The sequence below is a fragment of the Pongo pygmaeus genome, chromosome 14 (assembly GCF_028885625.2).
Source record: "Pongo pygmaeus isolate AG05252 chromosome 14, NHGRI_mPonPyg2-v2.0_pri, whole genome shotgun sequence".
Taxonomy (NCBI): domain Eukaryota; kingdom Metazoa; phylum Chordata; class Mammalia; order Primates; family Hominidae; genus Pongo; species Pongo pygmaeus.
Window position 1 is genome coordinate 107230170 of NC_072387.2, and position 20192 is coordinate 107250361.

At 41.0% G+C, this 20192-nt stretch overlaps 1 protein-coding gene across 12 annotated transcripts in view; it reads left to right on the plus strand.

Annotated features, from left to right (window-relative positions):
• Window positions 1-20192, plus strand: part of MBNL2 (muscleblind like splicing regulator 2) — a 180392-nt gene that overhangs the window by 114744 nt on the left and 45456 nt on the right. For 11 of the 12 annotated variants that reach the window (XM_054446385.2, XM_054446391.2, XM_054446394.2 and 8 more), the window contains 2 exons: window positions 8525-8725; window positions 12199-12462. In XM_054446385.2, the coding sequence (XP_054302360.1) occupies window positions 8525-8725; window positions 12199-12462 (465 nt within the window). The remainder of the gene's footprint in view (window positions 1-8524; window positions 8726-12198; window positions 12463-20192) is intronic. The other variant, XM_063651066.1, reaches the window with a different exon arrangement.

A 20192-nucleotide genomic window follows, 5' to 3' on the forward strand; every position in this document is an offset into this window, starting at 1 on the left:
AGAGAGACGGAGAGTTAGCACCGACAGAAGAGGAGCAAGGCAATGTGACCACAGAGGTAGATTGGATTGATGTGGCCACAGCACAGGAATGCCAGCAACCACCAGAAGATGGAAGAGTCAAGAAATGGATTCTCCCCTAGAGCCTCTGGAGGGAGGGTAGTCCTGCCAACACCTTGATTTTGGCCCAGTGAAACCGATTCGGAACGTCTGGCCTCCAGGACTATAAAGGGATAAATGTGTGTTTTTCTAAGCCAATGGGTTTATAGTAATTTATAGCTATTTACAGCAGTTACCGGAAACTAATAGATGCAAAAACTGCATAAGACAAGTCAATTGATAAAGAGAGTCTCAAGTATCATTCCATTTTAGGTCTCATAAACTAAACTTCTTTACAGTACTGTGGATATTTCTTCATTCCCTCCTCCTTCTGTCCACTCCTGAACCCATTCCCCTGCAGTCTCTCACCAGTGTCCTCCATATTACCAAACCAATGGTCACTTTTTGCCTTTATTGTTACTGTGATCTGAATGTTTGTGTCCCACCAAAATTCACGTTGAGTCCTAACCTCCAAGGGCCTATGGGAGGCGACTAGATCCTGAGGGTGGAGCCCTGGTGAATGGAATCAGTGCCCTCATAAGAAGAGACATGGGGGAGACCCCTCACCCTCCTGCCATGTGCGGACACAGCAAGAAGGCACTGTCTGTGAACCAGGGAGCTGGTCCTCCTCAGACATCAAATCTGCCGGCACCTTGATTTGGGGTGTTCCGGCTTCCAAAACTGTGAGAAATTCAATTCTGTTGTTTGTAAGCCACCCAGTTTATGATATTTTATTATAAGCAGCCAGAATGGACTAAGACAATTTCTTCTACTTCTCAGCGATGCTCAAGTCATGTGACGAATCTCTCCTTTGTTAAACACTCCTTCCTTCGTCTCCTTTGCCCACCATGTTCCTCTTCCGTATGTTGAGGTTCCAAGAACTGGATATTTCTTTCCATCTACCCTCTCCCTTGTGGTCTCATCCATTCCTGTGTCTGTCAATCATCTATAGACTGAGGGCCCCCAAAAGAATGCATCCAGCCCAACCTCTCCTCTGAGCCCCAGGCTCACATATCCACCTTTCTACTGGCCTCACCTTTAAATTTCTCAAAGGAACTTGACATGTTCAAAATCAAATTCTTCCCATTTTAATAAATGGTACTATCAACTGGCAATCTAAAACCAAAACCTAGCAGACTCTTTCCTGAAATCACTGGAAGTATTAGAATAAAAACTGTGACATGTTTAAAAATTATCAACTCTAGAACAAATTAATTCAATCTCAGAAATGAATCAGTGACCTAGTAGAGTATAGGTGGCTCACTGACATCCAGTTCATCAGCAAGTCCTGTCATATCTGCCCTGAACCCCATCCACTCCCCTGTATCTCAGCTCCCTCATCTGAGCCACCATCAGCCTTTTATCAAAATATCATAAAAGCATTTACTTCCTAATCTATCAATATCCACTCTTGCTTTACTCCATTATATCCCACAGACAACAACTGGAGGAACCTTTTTAAAACATAAACAGCATCCTATCACTCCCTTATGTGCCCCTCCATGCTTTTCCATCTTACTGAGACAAAGCCGAAACTCTGACCTTGATCATGACCTATGGCTTCTGTGATCTGGTCACGACGCTGCCTACATTGCTGGGTGAACACACACAGCTCATGCGTGTCCCAGCCTCTGCCTCTGCTGGCCTGTCCATATCCTAGTGCTTTTCACACATTAACTCACCTCATTCATAAGGACTCCAGGTCCACCCCTGCGACCCACATGCAACCCCCAGCATTCTCTACCAGGGAGCCCTCCTCCTTCTCTGCTTATCCATACAAATGAACTGTAATTGTGTTTGTTTTCTTCTTTCTCATTAGGGCTTCAGTTCAATCAATGTACACAGTGTTCTGGCACCATGTCTGCACCAATAAATATTTATTAAGGGAATGAAAATTCAAGCCATTCTCTACCCTTACAACCCTTCTGTCTCAAATTCACAATGTTTGAAAAGTCCCCTTCATTTATTCCTCCTAGCAGCTTTTCTCTCCCCAGTTCCTGATAGGATAGGACAGGAATTCTTCCCTCCTTCCCTTCCCAGAGCGCGCACAGCCTTCATATGTGCACTCAAGATAAAGAAGCAAGTGTGAGCGACCTTTAGGAGGATGGAGATGGAAGAATCACGAGGGACAAGTCTTGCATGAGTCTTGTGCCCTCCGGAGCTGCTTCTGGCAGTAGAGGGAGGAGGCTTAGGAGACGCCGTGTGTCAGCCTTTTAGCGTGAGTGCCAGGCACCTACCGTTTAAAGCAGACGCATTCTAAACGAGTGGGACGACGGCATTCTTGCCTACTGACTGGACTTTTGAGCCATGAAATACCTCAGGCCACTTGGCCATTACCCTTGGCTAAGCCCCCTTGCTGCTACAAAATAGCAAAGAATGTGCATGTTTGCGTGAGAGTGTGTTGAATACGTAAGTATGAATGTGTAGTGAGTGTATATGTGCAAGTGTGTATATGTGTGCATGCAGGTGTGTAGTGAGTGTATATATGTGTGCTAGTGTGTTGTGAGTGCATATGTGTTGTCTGTAGTGTATTTGTGTTGCATGTGTATTGTGAGTGTACGTGTGTTGTGTGTAGTGAATGTATTATGTGTAGTGTATGACTGTTGTGAGTATATGTGAGTGTACGTGTTTGTTGTGTGCATGAGTGTCCTGTGTGTGTAGTGTTATGAGTGTGTGAGTACATGAGTGTGTTGTGTGTAGTGAGTGTGTTGAGTGCTGTGTGTGTGTGTGTAGTGTGTTATAGTGTAAGTGTACATTAGGCTATTGTGTATGAACATATGTGAATGTGAGTGTATGAGTGTACATGAGTGTGTTTTGTGTGCGTGTATGATCATATGTGAGTGTGTGTGAGTGTACATGAGTGTTGTGTTGGTGTGTATGAGTGTACACGAATGTGTGTTGGTGTTGTGAGTGTACATCAGTGCATTGTGGGTGTGTGTACTGCATGTATGTGTGTACGTGAGTGTATTGTGAGTGTATATTAGTGTGTTGTGAGTGTATATACTGTGAGTGTACGAGTGTATTGTGTATGTGTGTAGTGTATGTGTGTACATGTGTGGTGTGTGTATTGTGAGTGTACATCAGTTTTGTGTGTACGAGTGTATTGTGTGTGTACATGAGTGTGTTATTTTATGTGAGTGTATAGTGTGTGTGTACAAGTGTGTGTTGAGTGTACGAGTGTTGGGTGTGAATGTGTGTGTGTGAGTGTATGTATGTGAGTGTATCAGTGTGTCGTGTGTTGAGTGTATGCAAGTGTATGTGACTGTGTTGTGTGTATAGTGAGTGTACATGAGTGTGTTGTGTATGTGACTGTTGTGTTTACATGTGTGTTTGAGTGTACGTGTATTGTGTGTAGTGAGTATATGTGAGTGTACATAAGTGTTGTGTATGTGTGTTGTGAGAGTGTAGGTGGGTGTGAGTGTACAGGAGTGTGTTTTGTGTGTTGTGCGTGTACATGAGTGTTTTGTGAGTGTGTGAGAGGCGTAGGTGTGTTGTGAGTGTATGTGTGTTGTGTGTGAGTGTATGTGATGTGTGTGTTGTGTTGTGAGTGTATGAGTGCACATGAGTGTTGTATGTGATGTGTGTGTACGAGTGTTTGTGTGTTGTGTGTATGTGGGTGTGTTGTGTGAGTGTTGTGTGAGAGAAGTGTTTGTGTATGTTGTGTGTGTTTTGAGTATGTGAGTATACATGGGTGTGTGTGTTAAGTATATGTGTATCTGAGTGTATAGTGTGTATATGTGACTATACATGAGTGTGCTGTGTGTTTCGAGCATACGAGTGTTGTGTGTAGTGAGTGTACATAAGGGTGTTGTGTGTGGTGTCTGTGGGTGTGTTCTGAGTGTGTGAGTGTATATGAGTGTGTTGTGTGTATGTGGGTGTGTTGTGAGTGTAGGTGAGTGTACATGAGTGTGTTGTGAGTGTACGAATGTTGTGTGATAGTACAAATGTTTGTGTGTAAGTGTATGTGTGTTGTGTGTTTTGAGTATGTGAGTATACATGAGTGTGTGTTGAGTATATGTGTATCTGAGTGTATATGTGTATATGTGAGTGTACATGAGTGTGTTGTGTGTTTCGAGTACATGAGTTTTGTGAGTGTGTACTGAGTGTACATGAGTGTGTTGTGTGTGTGGTGGGTGAGGGTGCGTTTTGAGTGTGAGTATACATGAGTGTGTTGTGTATGTGTGTTGTGTGTGTATGTATGAAAGCGTGTTGTATGTGTTGTGAGTGTATGAGTGTGTGTTGTGTGTATGTGTTGTGTATATGAGTGTGTTGTGAATGTGTATGAGTTGTGTATATGAGTGTGTTGTGTGTGTGAGCGTACGTGTGTTGTGAGTGTATGGGAGTGTGTTGTGAATGTGTATGAGTGTATGAGTATGTGTTGTGTATGAGTGTGTTGTGTGTGTGAGTGTACGTGTGTTGTGAGTGTATGGGAGTGTGCTGTGAATGTGTATGAGTGTGTGTTGTGTGTATGTGTTGTGTATGAGTGTGTTGTGTGTGTGTGTGTGTATGGGAGTGTGCTGTGAATGTGTATGAATGTGTGTTGTGTGTATGAGTATGTGTTCTGTATATGAGTGTGTTGTGTCTGTGAGTGTATGGGAGTGTGTTGGGAGTGTGTATGAGTATGTGTTGTGTATATGAGTGTGTTGTGTGTGTGAGTGTATGGGAGTGTGTTGTGAATGTGTATGAGTATGTGTTTTGTATATAAGTGTGTGTGTGAGTGTGTGTGGGTGTGTTTGTCATCTTTGAACCTGGAGCTGATGTCCTGGGAGGGAAAGCAGGGCATGGAAGACTGCGGAGAGGAACACAGGAAGGTGGAGTAGAGAACGGGCAGGAAATCGCAAGACCAGCATTTCAGAAGCGATTTTCTTCAAGAAGGCTTCCCGCGAATCTTGTCCTCTGGCCTTTTTAGCTGTGGCTTTGAGCTGAGAGATGACGTGGACCAAATGGATCCTGTCTCAGACAGCCTGGCAGCAGCACTTCTGCAAAAACTGCAGGGCTAATTCTCCCAAGCTGTAGTTGGTGCGCTTCCAGGAACAGAATCATTGGAAGGTGCTGCCCTTCTCTTTTTTCAGCCGCCAGCTGAGAACCAAACTCAGACACCGGGATCCGTTGTTGGCCGAGATTCTACCTCGGGAGTTTAATTTGAATTCAGGATCTGAGAACCACCTTTCCAAGGCAGCAGGCCCCACACCTCACACCTCCTGTCTGTAGAAGGCCCAGGCTGGCTGTGGGTCGTGTTCCTGTGCAACTCTCCACCAAACGCTCTCTGCATTCTCTCCAGAAACATACAGGCAACTGATTTGTGGGGGGGTTGTTTTTCCTCTTTTGTTTTAAGAAATAACCAACAAAATCTAGTAATCGCAGAAGAGTGGACATGGCCTCAGACTAGGAGCCAGGAGTCCCGGGTGTTCTGCCTTGACTTTGCCTTGCCGCATTGACCTTGGGTTATCCATTTAGTGTCTCTCCTCTAAATTGTTTTCACCTGGAAGGCTGAGCAATTCTTGCTGCCGCACTTGCTTCTCATGGATTTGAGAAGATTAAAGAAGACAAGTGTGAGAATGCCTTGACAACTACCAGAACTTTTCACAGATGTAAAGCATTATTATCCACAATAATATTAACACGGAGTGAGCCTCTCTGCAAATCACCGTAACTGTATTTTTTAACTAATCAACTTCAATGAAAAACATGCTATATCAAAAAGGAACATATCCAACTGTGTCTGTCTTCGTAAGGCCTATGAACTTGCAACTTTCAGTTTCAGAAAATATTTTTTTCAGTCCACATTTCAAAAGGAAAGGGAAATTTGTTGCTATAATTTTACTCACTTTTATACCCTTACTATACTGCTATGCTCGTTACATCCCTGTTGCAGAACTGTTAGATAATCTGAGGCCAAAAAAACCTTGACCAACATTGATTTTTACAATGTTGAGAGCTGCTTTTTACTGAGTTCTGACCATGGCAAATGGGAGTGCAATAGCGCCTTGTTCTGCCCAACCCTTTCAGCTAAGTAGTTTCACTTCCTCATTGCAGATAAGAAAATTAAAGCCCAGGGAGGTTAATTTCCTCCCCAGGTTAATGAGTAGTAAGTGTCAGAGCGCTAGATTTGAATTCAGGTCTCTCTGAGTCTAAAATCTATGGTTTTACTTTACAATATTACTATTTCTCTGTGAACTGTGTTATTGCCATCATCAGTAAAACATACTGGAACATTCATTTTAGACTATGAAATCAGATGAACAAGTAACATATATTTTTGAAGACAAAAGTTAGCTAACTGGAATAGATTTGTCGATATCCAAAATGGTTTTGGGAAATGAGTTTTGTGGTTCTCAATCCTATCAACAAAGCAAAGTACAACCCGTATTTATGGTACCACACTAAACCTGGCTTCCAATGATCTGTGGGCTGGGAGGGTTGAGAATTTGCTTCCAGAGAAAATAAAAATGGACGTATGGGGGAGGGCTCTTTTATCTAAATGTTTATGTTGATAGTCTCTGGGTTAAATTACACATTTAGCGCAAGTTTTTTAATACTATTTTCACTCCTCACATATGACAATGGTCCCCAAATTTGGCCATGCATCAGATCATTTAGTAAAATTTCTAAAATTCAAGTATCAAGGTCTCAGCCTAGATCTACTGGGTCAGAATTTATCTCTATTTGTAAAATCTCCCCCAGGCATTTCTGACAGAGCTAGTCCACTGAATCACTGATGTGCTGTGATTTATGACCTTTCAGAATTGATTCTTTCTAAAAATCCTAACATTACATAGTCCTTAGACCATTTAAATCACTTGGCTTTTTCTCCAGTAGTACTAAATTATAAAAGCTACAGTTACTGAAAATCATAACTTTCTATAAATATGACTCAGTGAGTAACATACACATATAAACATTTGTTTACAGTAAAGGAAGAAAAAAATTCTAACTGCCATCTATTTCCCACATTCAGACCTCATGTTGCAACTTTCTCCCAAAGTAGATTTTACGTCTGAGCCATAGAGATCTAACAGCTCCTTGTGGGAGTACTGAGCCAGGACCCCTCTAAGACCATTAGGACCACCCCTTCTAGCCACTTTGAAAATAGGCTTTCTTGCCTATCTGATAACTGCCTGCACAAACTATCAATAATTTACTCTTTTCTATCATGACTTTTCATAAGAGATATTTTTCTGTTACTGCTATAAAGAAAAAGTATGTTTGTTAAACATAGGTTGTCATTTTTCTCATATGTTAAACAATCCATCCAGGGTCATAAATAGACAAGAAGAATGTCACCCACAATGTAGAAACAGAGAGCAAGCATGACACAGCATAGTTCAATGTTAAAAGTGTGACAAGCAACAGTAAAGTTCAGTGTTAAAAAATTGCATAATATGTAATTGCAAATACATTGCAAATTGAAATCAAATAGGTTAAAAATCATCTATAATTAACAACCAACCAAACAAACGAAAAGAAGTATTCAGATCCAATTTTGGTGTACAATTTATTCTAAGAAAAATCTTTAGCATTTTAAATTACTTAACAAGGTTTGTTCTCTTAAATATACATTATTTCCTTTCTAAAAGGCAGAATTATTTACATATTATTAGGTGGAGCTTTTAAAAATAATCATCACCTTAACTCACTAGCATATTTCTTCTTATTCCTAGATGAGGAATATAGGGACAGAGAACAAATTTAATAAGGTTCTGTATGCTCTTGTCATTGCTGTGTTGATTTTGTGACCTAGGAAACCAAACCAACTTTTAATGGCCAATCAAAAAATTGTTTGATTAAAAAGCTCTTCCAGAAAACCTTTCAGGAAGGGAAGACTGACTGGATCTAGACGTAGTGGAACTAGAGCAAAAAATCGTAGGTTTATTTGAAAACTACATTTGAATTTTGGGAATATACATGCTAGTGATGGAATATGGAAACATACTGGTAAGTCTGGGCAAAATAAAATTCCAAGTAACCCCACTGTTTGAGAATGCATAGACTTGGCCAACTTGAAAATCAGGCTGTAATCAAAGGGTTTTGTGACACCTCTCCCTTTGAGAAACATGTAGAATAAATCAAAGATTATTAGTCAGTATTCTATAGCTTTAACTACCTTAGTGTTATAACATTTAATAGTTTGGAATGTTGAGTAATTAGAGTTGAAATTATTCTCTTTTGTTGAGAACACTTTCATAGGGACAAAAGCTTAATCTAGTTCCTGTAACTAGAGGTTTTTTTATGATGTTCTCTCATATTTCTGTATGGTTTGGGGAAGAGAGGGTCTACATGGATGTCATTTTTATTATAGGTCAGCATTGAGCTATACAATTAACACAGAGTATATGATGAATACATTTTGCTCAAATGACATTTGCTGGTAATTTTTTAAAATTTTATTCTAAATAACTCTTTCTCCTGTGTTGTCTTCCTTTAACAGCCCACTTTTCCTGTAGGTCCCGCAATAGGGACAAATACGGCTATTAGCTTTGCTCCTTACCTAGCACCTGTAACCCCTGGAGTTGGGTTAGTCCCAACGGAAATTCTGCCTACCACGCCTGTTATTGTTCCCGGAAGTCCACCGGTCACTGTCCCGGGCTCAACTGCAACTCAGAAACTTCTCAGGACTGACAAACTGGAGGTACTTCATTTCTACTTGTGTTTTGAGATGCATTTGTGGTAGAAATATACTTCTGTATAAGTGATTGCTTGTAAGATATTAATTCAGTCTTGCAAAACAGCCATGTAAACACACACACACAAACTCTCACCTAAAACCCATGTATTCATAACTCTATGGTTTGAAGTTAAGGCCAAGTATAAAGGAAATTAGTCAATGGAAAAGACTAGTTTTAACACAAAAATCAGCTGCATGGAATATGCGCTTAAGGGAAAAATATTAAACAATCAATGGAACGGTGACTCAATCATGATGCAGCCCATAGAGATGGCTCCAGGTCCTGAAGGCCTCCTCATGTCAAGGTCTAATCCTTGCAAGACCCTGGAAAGTTCTGGAAACTGGTGGGTCAGGAGCCCAGCAACCAGGGCAGCCGAGGACACTCAGGGACACTAGTGGGAGTAAGTGGGACTACAACTATTTACCAGTTGGTATGATCATATTTCAATGTCTCAAGAACAAGCATGGCTGCTCTAGTGTGTTCTGGCATATTAGTTCTGATTGTGTTGTTGCTAAACGGGAAATTGGAGGATGAGTAAATTTAGTTTTTTGTTTTGTTTTGTTTTGAGACGTAGTTTCGCTCTTGTTGCCCAGGCTGGAGTGCAATGGTGCAATCTTGGCTCACCACAACCTCCTCTGCCCAGGTTCAAGTGATTCTCCTGCCTCAGCTTCCCAAGTAGCTGGAATTATAGGCATGCGCCACCACGCCTGGCTAATTTTGTATTTTTAGTAGAGACAGGGTTTCTCCATGTTGGTCAGGCTGGTCTCGAACTCCCAACCTCAGGTGATCTGCCAGCCTCGGCCTCCCAAAGTGCTGGGATTACAGGCCTGAGCCACCAGGCCTGGCCCATAAATTTAGTTATTAATTGAGATATTTTCTTTAACCTCAATTGTTCTATAACATTCAAGAAAACAAGTTCCTGTATATAAAAAACATCATTCTTAAGTTATGAATCAAACCAAACCTCCAGTACTTTGTTGGGTAAAATTTCTTTTTAATCAGAGCTATAGAACTCATCTATCTATCTTACTGCTATATCCCTATGATATTCACTACAGCATTTCATAAGGGTGTATAAAGATTCTCATAGATTTTTCAGAGAGCTCCTTTAATTCCATTACTGATTAAAGGTGTTAGGTGATGCATCTGGTTAGGACGTACACAGTGCTTTCTGTTAGTGGGATTATTAGAGAATGTTCTTTCAATGTGCATTTGTTTAAATATTAACCCAATAAACCTTGAAGGCAATAAAGTGTGGCTGCCTAATAATCTGTGCAAGTTTTAAAACTCAGAATTTCAAACTGCAAATATTTTAGAAGATATTTATTTTTTCACTTAGTTTCAATCTGGATGCCCAGATGAAGAGAATGTAAACTCTAATTGTTACTATTTTGAAAAGATCCAGCCTATCCTTGTCAATTACTGAATAGACCTTTCACAGGACTGGAAAAGTGTTTTGGGCTCCACCTGCTGGACCCACGGAGCTTTTGTGTTCAGTATGTGACTGTATTTTAGAAAACAAATTAAATCAGTGGAATTGAGAACAAATTGTCCTTCCCAACAGGGCTGGTAGACAAAGACATGTAAAAATGAATCACAATGATTTTAGCAGAGCGGCTTTTGGTTCATTTCAAATCAGGAGTGAAGTCAGCTGCACACAGAGCACCTTGGTAGGAGCTTGATGGCTGGTCCACACCTATGACGCTATCAGACAGAAGTCATTCCATTGATGGAGGAAGGCTTGCTCAGAATCTGTGGGAACATCTTAGTGATTTTTTACTTTGTGCATTTTATGAACTAAAGATAGAATGTTGGCTAATATCCAAAGTAGGAGGAAACAATTAACAATCTGGTGATTCATGCTATTTACCTTCAACCTAGCCTGGTCACTGGTCAATGAAACAGTATTTCCTAAGTATGTCTCACTTCCACGATACTTGAATTTCATGTCAGGGGCCCTTCATGTAACATCACTAATGATCAATGTGATGATCATTTACACATCCACTTTGGAATTGGAGCCTAAAAATAAATAACTTACAATTCTACTCATAATTATTTCCTGCTAATATTTATAAGCAGAGAAGAATTATATAAGCAATATGCATATGTTATTTATGCTATTTCATGTTATCTATATGCAGGGCATAATTAAGAATACTCTTCAAATTCTAAAGAAATATTTTTTCATACAGTAAAATCTTGATCCACCAGAATTCTCAGGGGATAGAGAATCCTAGTTACTTGAGATTTCAGGATAATTTAGCATTAAAGAATTTTTAAAATAAACTACTTCCCTCCATTTTTTTCTCTATATCTCTTGCCATATTTCTCTCCTTTTGTCTTTTTTTTTCTTTTCTGTGCTGTCAAAAATAGTATGGTGACCTTAAAAATGAAAATTTTGGTGTCTTAGATATTGTTCTTCTGATTTATGATTATGTTATCTTTGTAGAGCAGGAGAGAAGGAGCGGGAAACAGGAGTGTTCAGATTCCCCCCACCCCACCCCACCCCACCTCACCCCACCTCCTTAGAGAGAGGAGGAACAAGTTTGTCGTCATTTTCCCTGATTCTTTTTGTTCAGCTATGACCTGGTAGCTTGATATATGGTGAAATTATCCCTCCACACACACAAAAAAACCTATAGCATTGTCAGAATTGTCATCCAAGTAGGAGATTGAAGATATAGAGAGAGGTAGATAGATTATAGGTGCTTGACAGATTAAATAGATTGATTATAGGTAGGTAAGCAGGTATATACATAGGTAGGTAACTAGATTAGATAGATGATTAATTAATTGATAGATTTTAGATAGATAAGTAGATGATAGATGATGGATGGCTGGATGGATAGAAGATAGATGGATGAATGTTGAATGGCTGGCTGGATGGATGGATAGATGGATGGGTGGATGGATAGATGGATAGATAATAGATAATAAATGGATAGATTGATAGATGATAAATAATACGTGATAGATGGATGAATGAACAGATGGATAGATGATTGGATAGATTGACGGTAGATGGTAGATGAAGGAATGGATGCATGGATAAATAGATAGATAATAGATGATAGATATATGGATGGATGGATAGACAGACAGACAGATAGATCGATAGACAGCTGCGTAATATGCTACCCAGGGACAATGGAGGCCTTGTTGCTTTTCCTTTGTTATTTTAGCTGAACTGCAGATTTCGGATTATTTTCTCAATATAGATTTTCACCCTAGAAAAGGGAGTAAAACAAAACTCAAATGACTGTGTCAGAGACTGTGGTTACCTGGGTTCCGGATAATCTATCTTTTCTCGTCAGTGGTACAGGAGCCACCACTGAAAGCGGGGCAGCCTCCGCTCCTCCCGCGGTGGCCGGGGCCGCAGGGGCGCCTGGGCTGAGGCTTGCCTCTGCAGCGCGGCTCTTCTTCCCTGTCTTAGGTATGCAGGGAGTTCCAGCGAGGAAACTGTGCCCGGGGAGAGACCGACTGCCGCTTTGCACACCCCGCAGACAGCACCATGATCGACACAAGCGACAACACCGTAACCGTTTGTATGGATTACATAAAGGGGCGTTGCATGAGGGAGAAATGCAAATATTTTCACCCTCCTGCACACTTGCAGGCCAAAATCAAAGCTGCGCAGCACCAAGCCAACCAAGCTGCGGTGGCCGCCCAGGCAGCCGCGGCCGCGGCTACAGTCATGGTAAGTGCGGCCGCCCGCCGCCCCTGCACCCCGGCGCCTCTGCGGAGGCCGCTCCGGGCTAGGACTTGGATGTTCTTCCAAACACTCGGGAAACATGGAAGGCTGCTATTCCTGCTGCTCTGCTGCCTAAGTTTTGCTGTTGTTTTCCCCCTTTTTGTTTTGTTTTCCCCTCCTGCCCCCCTTCAGCACAATAAGTAAGTCCCTCAGGTTCAGGGAAAGTCCTGGGGTCCCTGAGCTCCGTTCCCCTCTCCTAGGGCGGCGGAGATTGAGTATGCTCACTTAGGGTCTTCTTAAGAGAGGCTCAGGGGCCTTGTAATGAACCTAAAGGTGGGCACCGCTTCAGAGAGGGGAAAGAAAGGTGCATTTCTGCACCTGAGCACAAGGAGGCACCCAGCTCCTTGGAGCAGCTGCGGAGGACATCTGTCGCCTAAGAGAAGCCCAGAGAGTGATTTGGCTTTTCGCTACTCCCATTTTCTCCTCTTCTTTCACTTATCACAAGGGGAATGCTGGTCAGATTCCCCACCTCAATGAGGTTTTATGCAGAATAGCAATGCATGAAACAGATGAAAGTGGAGCCATCCTGGCTGGTGTAGGAAAAAAAAGACCTGTGACCTAGGCTTGCTTCCCTGAGTCACCCTGCTGTCATTAGAGACCAGCAGTACATCATTATCATCGCCTAGGAGGCTGCTCAGAATCTCGGGGAGCCTAACTGTCCCTTAGAGACCAGATGCACCATTATTAGGATCACCTAGAAGACTGTGGAGCCTCCAGAATCCTCAGCCTCACCCCAGACCTCAGGGAATCAGAATTTAAGTTGTAAAATATCTCCCAGGTGTTTTGTATGCACATTAACATTTGAGAAGCACCTGCCTAGACACTGCTTATCAAACTTGGCTACATTTTGGAACAACCTGAAGGGTCTGACCTGACATCTGTCCCTTTCCCTGAAACTTCTTATTTTCTTATTTAGTTGGTCTGGTGTGGTCTGGGCAGTGGGAATTTTTTTTTTTTTTTTTTAAGACAATGTCTCTGTCACCCAGGCTGGAGTGCAGTGGAATGATCATCAGTCACTGTAGCTTTAAACTCCTGGGCCCAAGTGATCCTCCCGCCTCAGCCTCCTGAGTAGCTGGGACCATGCCCATCTAAGTTCTAAATTTTTTTGTAGAGACAGGGTCTCACCATGTTGTCCAGGCTAGTCTCAAAACTCCTGGGATCAAGCAATTCTCACACCTTTACCTCCCAACGTGTTGGGATTACAGGTGCGAGCTACCACACCTGGCGACAGTGGCAGTTTTTAAAAGCTCCCAGGTGATTCCAATGCATCGCAAAGTTTGAGAACCTCTGCATTAGGTTGCAGAAGTTTCTAATTAATTTGTTTTCATGTGAGCTGTCTGGCTTATCAGAAGTCTATGTTAATATGTGATAGGCACTATGCATTCATTCTTTCAAAAAATTTTATAAGACCATGTATCAGGCACTTGCTGGGTAGAATAAATAAAGCAGGCAGGTTTCCTTGCCCTCAAGGAGTTTGGAGTTAGTAACAGAGAGCAATAAAATGCTCCTCAATGACATAATAGAAATGCTTAATCGGGTCCAGAGGGCATGAAGGACTCAGTGGCCAGTCCTCCCTCAAGAAGGAGAGCTATGACTGCAGAGATGAAAAGTACAGTTTGAAAACACTTTGTTCTAGCTAGCAGCTATCACCTCATACACTGATTACTGATTAAAATGGAAGGGTAGCTGTCACGCAAACAAGTTCACCATTACTCAACATTGTTTGCGCAAATGTTTATTAAGGCATGGACCTGCAATCAGTGATAGGGATACAGCAAGAAAGGCACCGTCTGCCCTGAGGTAATCACCACCGGGTGCGGAGCAGGTGGTTATAGAGACCTTTCCAATCTGAGCTGCTTATTTCCATACACCTTGAGCACTGGGCTCTTCATCTAAATCACTGTTTTTGTTTTTTTGTTTAATCTCTGAGTCCTTTTCTTGTCCCTTTAGTGTCCTTTCCTCTCGTCCTTCTCATTCATATGTTATTGGACCTAATATTTTTTGATTTTGCTGAGTGTGAATTCCTATATATGTGGAGATGTATGTATCCACACAAGAGGGTCAATAACATAGAGAAATTCTCCCTTTTTTTCTTCTAGTAAAAGAGTAGTTTCCAAAACTCCTTATAATTGGGAATGGGAGGAGGAGAGTAAACTGATCACTTAAGGCTGATATAAAAGGAATTCTTTCAGAGCACAAATGAGATCCTTTACGCATTTTGCCAATGCGACATCCATTCTACTGTCCACCTGGTGAGGATCTCATCCCATAGGAAGTAAATTTTTTTTTCATTGTAATCATTATTTTAGGCCAGTTCCAACTTATCCTAATTGGTGTGTTGATTGATGGGCACTAAGAACACATTTTTTCCATAAAATTTGTTTTATTTGTTTTTTGAGACAGAGTCTTCATCTGTCACCCAGGTTGGAGTGCAGTGGTGCGATCTTGGCTCACTGGAGCCTCTGCCTCCCAGGTTCAAGTGATTCTTATGCGCCAGCCTCCCGAGGAGCTGGGACCACAGGTGCATGCCACCATGTCTAGCTAATTTTATATTTTTAGTAGAGATGGACTCAGGAACGCCTGGGTTCAGAAACTTCAGAACCAACAGGTCACTCTCTTCTTTCCCCTGCCTGCTTCTCTTACTATGGCCACACCATTCTCTAAGGTCAGCTTCTCTACAAGACCCAGGACCAAGGCTTTGGACCTCTATAGGAATGTATTCTTACATCTTTTGACAAGAGAGAGAATGGTGTCTTTTATACCAGCTCTAATTAGCTATTGGGGCAGGGGAAGAAGTTAAAGGTCATTTTGGTGGCAGTCCCTGTGGTCAGTGACAGGATGCTGTGATTGACTCAGCCTGGGTCCCAGTGGCTATCCTTGGTCACTGAGGTATGGAATGAGGCCCTGATAATATGGAAATATTAGTCCCTCAAGTAAAAGTTCAGTTCCAGACCACTGCAATGAAGCGAATATCACAATAGAACAATCACATGAATTTTTTGGTTTCCCAGTGCATATAAAAGTTATGTTTACACTATACTGTGGTCTATTAAATGTGAAAGAACATTATGTCTGAAGAATATATACACACCTTAATTTTAAAATATTGCTTTAAAAATGCTAACCAATAGTCAGAGCTTTTAGTGAGTTGTATCTTTTTGCTGGTGGAAGGTCTTGCCTCGATGTTGATGGCTGCTGACTGATTAGGGTGGTGACTGGTGAAAGTTGTGATGGCTGTGGTAATTTCTTAAAAATACAATTTCTTAAAAAACAATGAACTTTGCCACATTGATTGACTCTTGCTTTTATAAAAGATTTCTCTGTAGCCTGCAATGTTATTTGATAGCATTTTGCCCAGAGTAGAACTTCTTTCAAAATGGGAGTCAGTCCTCTAAAACCCTGCTGCTACTTTATCAACTAAGTTTATATAGTTTGCTAAATCCTTTGGTATCATTTCAACAATGTTCACAGTATCTTAGCCAAGAGTAGAACCCAACTCAAGAAACTACTTTCTTTGCTGCTCCATAAAGCAACTCCTCAACCATTAAAGTTTTATCATGAAATTGCAGCAATTCAGTCACATCTTCAGGCTCTACTTCTATTAAGAATTCTAGTTCTCTTGCTATTTCCATTTAAGTCTTGAACCCCTCAAAGTCTTCCATGACGATTGGAATTAACTTCTTCCAAACTCCTGTTCATGTTGATATTTTGATCTTCCATGAATCATGAATATTCTTAATGGCATCTAGAATGGTGAATCCTTTACAGGTTTTCAATTTACTTTGCCCAGATCCATCAGAGGAATCACTATCTGTGGCAGCTACAGCCTTACAAAATGTATTTCTTAACTAATAAGACTTGACAGTTGAAATAACTCCTTGATCCATGGGCTGCAGAATAGCTGTTGTGTTAGCAGGCATGAAAACAACATTAATCTCCTTGTACATCTCCACCGGAGCCCTTGGGTGATGAGGTGCATTGTCAATGAGCAGTCATATTTTGAAACAAATCTTTTTTTCTGAGCTGTAGGTCTCAACTGTGGGCTTAAAACATTCAGTAAACCATGTTGTAAATACATATACTGTCATCCAGGCTTTGTTGTTTCATTTCTAGAGCATAGGCAGAGTAGATTTAGCATAATTCATAAGGGCGCTAGAATTTTCAGAATGGTAAATGAGCATTGGCTTCAATTTAAATTCACCAGCTGCATTAGCTTCTAGCAAGAGTCAGCTGCTGTACTTTGAAGGTTTGAAGCCAGTCCTTAACTTCTCTGTAGCTCTGAAAGTCCTAGTTGACATCTTCCAATATGTGGCTTGTCTACGTTGACATCTGTTGTTTACTGTGGCCACCTTCATTAGTGATCTTAGCTAGATCTTCTGAATAACTTGCTGCAGCTTCTCCATCAGCCCTTGCTGCTCACCATGCACTTTTATGTTATGGAGATGGCTTCTTTTCTTCAACCTCGCGAACCAATCTCTGCTAGCTTCCAACTTTTCTTTTGTAGCTTCCTCTCTCCTTTCAGCCTTCATAGAATTGAGGAGAGTCAGGACCTTGCTCTAAATTAGGTTTTCGGCCAGCGTGGTAGCTCATGCCTATAATCCCAGCACTTTGCGGGGCAGAGGTGGGTGGATCACTGGAAGCCAGGAGTTTGAGACCAGCCTGGCCAACATGGTGAAACCCCGTCTCTACTAAAAATACAAAAATTAGCTGGGCATGGTGGCGCGTGGCTATAATTCCAGCTACTCGACGAGCTGAGGCATGAGAATCGCTTGAACCTTGGAAGGCAGAGGTTGCAGTAAACTGAGGTCATGCCACTGCACTCTAGCCTGGGTCACAGAGTGAGACTCTGTCTCAAAAAAATAAAAATAAAAATAAATAAATAAATAAATAAGGTAGGCATTTGTTTAAGGGAATGCTATGGCTGGTTAGATCTGTCCAGCCCAATAAAATTTTCCCCACATTGGCAATAAGGCTGTTTTGCTTCCTTATCATTCGTATGTTCACTGGAGTAGCACTTTCAATTTCCTTCAAGAACTTTCCCTTTGCAGTCACAACATGGATAACCTTGGCACAAGAAGCCTAGCTTTTAGCCTATCTTGGCTTTCGACATGCTTAATCATTTCTAGCTTTTGATTTTAAGTAATAATCTGTGACTCTTTCTTTCACTTGAACACTTAGAGGCCATTTAAAGTTATTAATTGGCCTAATTTCAATATAATTTTATCTCAGGGAATAGGGAGGCCTGAGGAAGGCGAGAGAGAGGGGTGATAGCCAGTGAGCGCAGCAGTCAGACCATGCGTGACATTTATCGATTAAGTTTGTGGCACGGTTCATGGTGCCCCAAAACAATTAAAATAGTACATCAAACATCACTGATCACAAATCATCATGAGAGACATAAGAACAATAAATTTTAAAATATTGTGAGAATTACCAAAATGTGACAAAGACACAAAGTTAGCACATGCTGTTGGAAAAATGACTCTGTAGACTTAACATAGGGTTGCCACAAACCTTCAATTTTAAAAAACTGAAGTATCTGCAAAGTACCATACAACAAAGTGCAATAAAACAACCTATGCCCGTACTTGTTAGCACAACATATCAAGGTACTAATAGTGACCTTAGGGCTGATCCCTGATTTCATCTGCCTGTTTCCTCAACGGACCAGTTTTAACATCTACAACCAATATATACTTCAGTCATTAAAGGAACAATGCACCTAGTATATGTCAGTGATAGATGACCTGGGCTGATAGGGATAAGAGGGAAAATGGCCATTTACACAAACAGGTCATTTCCCTGCTGCATTTCTTCAAGTCAAAGCTGTACTCTTCTGTGTACCCTTCTACACATTTTCACATTACATTCATGGTTACATTCATTAAGCTGCATAAAGATTATTGCAGTGGATGCCAACAGTGTTAGTTACCATAGTTTCTTGGATTGTTACACCGTGCCCAAATTTGGAGTTCTGATAAGTCAGAGGATCTTGCAGCATCGTCAAAGACAACCCAAAGGAATGTAGTTTCAGAACAAAAGCCAGGTTCTTTCTGACAATGACATGAAAATTACTGAATCTGTCATGTGTTTTTAGTTGAAGTGAGAGGCTCATTTGAAACCACCCTAGGTGCTGTTGGATAAAGTCAAAGTATTGCTACTCTAATAGCAAAATTACTCAGTACACGGAAGAAAAACTATTATTTTATTTCCTTATTTAAAAGGACAAACAGGAGTCATGAATACAGTTAGAAGATATTACTATTCCATTCACCTGACTTCCATATAGAAACCCCAAGCATTTCCAGGGTGAAATTTTTATTATTGTCTGGAGATTTCCTGCTTATTTTGATTAATTAGATCCTTAAAAAGAATGGAAAGCTTTGACTCCAGAATTAAAGACATTTATTCCCTTTGGAGTCTTATTCTTTTAAATACTTCTTAAAACATAACCATCACCATCACCATCACCAGAATTTTTTAAACATGAGAATAAGCCAGACAGAACTTTTCTTTGGTAGTGTTAACGCAAAAGGTGTCTGATCTTCATACAAGCAGTCTTTGCTCACATACATCAAAATGGAGTGACACAAGGAAAGAATCATTTTGCAAAAGGAAACAGGACAAGCTGCCATCAGCTAGATACATTTCGATTGTTCAGGAAAGTCTGTACAGGAACTTTGATTGGCATCCTGCTTGTCTACCTTCTTTCCTACTTTAAAGTGGTAGCTCTGATCATTGTTGTCAGTGTTTTCTGACCCCTCAGATCTGGTCTTTGCCTATCATGCCTGATGTGGGCACTTGGTTCGATTACCTTGACTTGCAGGTGAATTGGTCCTCAATCCAAAGAAAATAAAAGCCTAGCTGCCCATAGGACCTCTTCTGACTCATCATCCATGCACACCAAGCTGGAGAGGCCCAGAGAAGCAAAGGTTCAGAATGTTGGTGAGGCCAGTCAGATGGATTCCAAGTGGCTGCTACATAGTGAGGGCTCAATTACCTGTCTTGGTGCTTAAGGAGGATCTTAGGATACATTGGGCTTGGTGATCTATGACATCTGTTCTAAGCCTGAAGATCTTTCAATGTAGGTAAACATATGCAGCAGTCAAAATCACCAAAAACTGAGCATCTGTATACGAAAATGCTACATTATAACATGATTATTCATCCACATGGATTTTTAAAATACATTCTACACATACCTGCTTCACAGTGCGAGATGAACAACATGTTAATATGCACACCCCACCCTCCAAAACCTCAGTGTTTGCTTTAAAAGGAGAGATCTGCCTCTAATAAAGAAAACTCACACCACAGAGTGGTAGAAAGACATACACGTCGCTGTCCTGCTCACTCTAGAGTTCTCAGTTTTTTTACATTCCTAGAGTATTCTAAATTCTATGGAAATTAAGTTTCATCACACTAAGACAGGAAGAAGAAGAACATTAACCTTCCAGGTGACAATCCTAAAGGGAAATATTTATTATTTTTCATTGTACTTGGAGACTTCATTAAATGATTCTTTGTTAAGTCAAAGTTTTGTTCATGAATATCAGCCTTTGGAGACATAATCGCTCATCTAGTTAACATGTCAGAAAAGATCAACCCATTAGTGGATTCATTCTGTAAATCCTTAGGACTGCAAATGGGAAGGGAAAAAATTGAGTCCAGAAAGT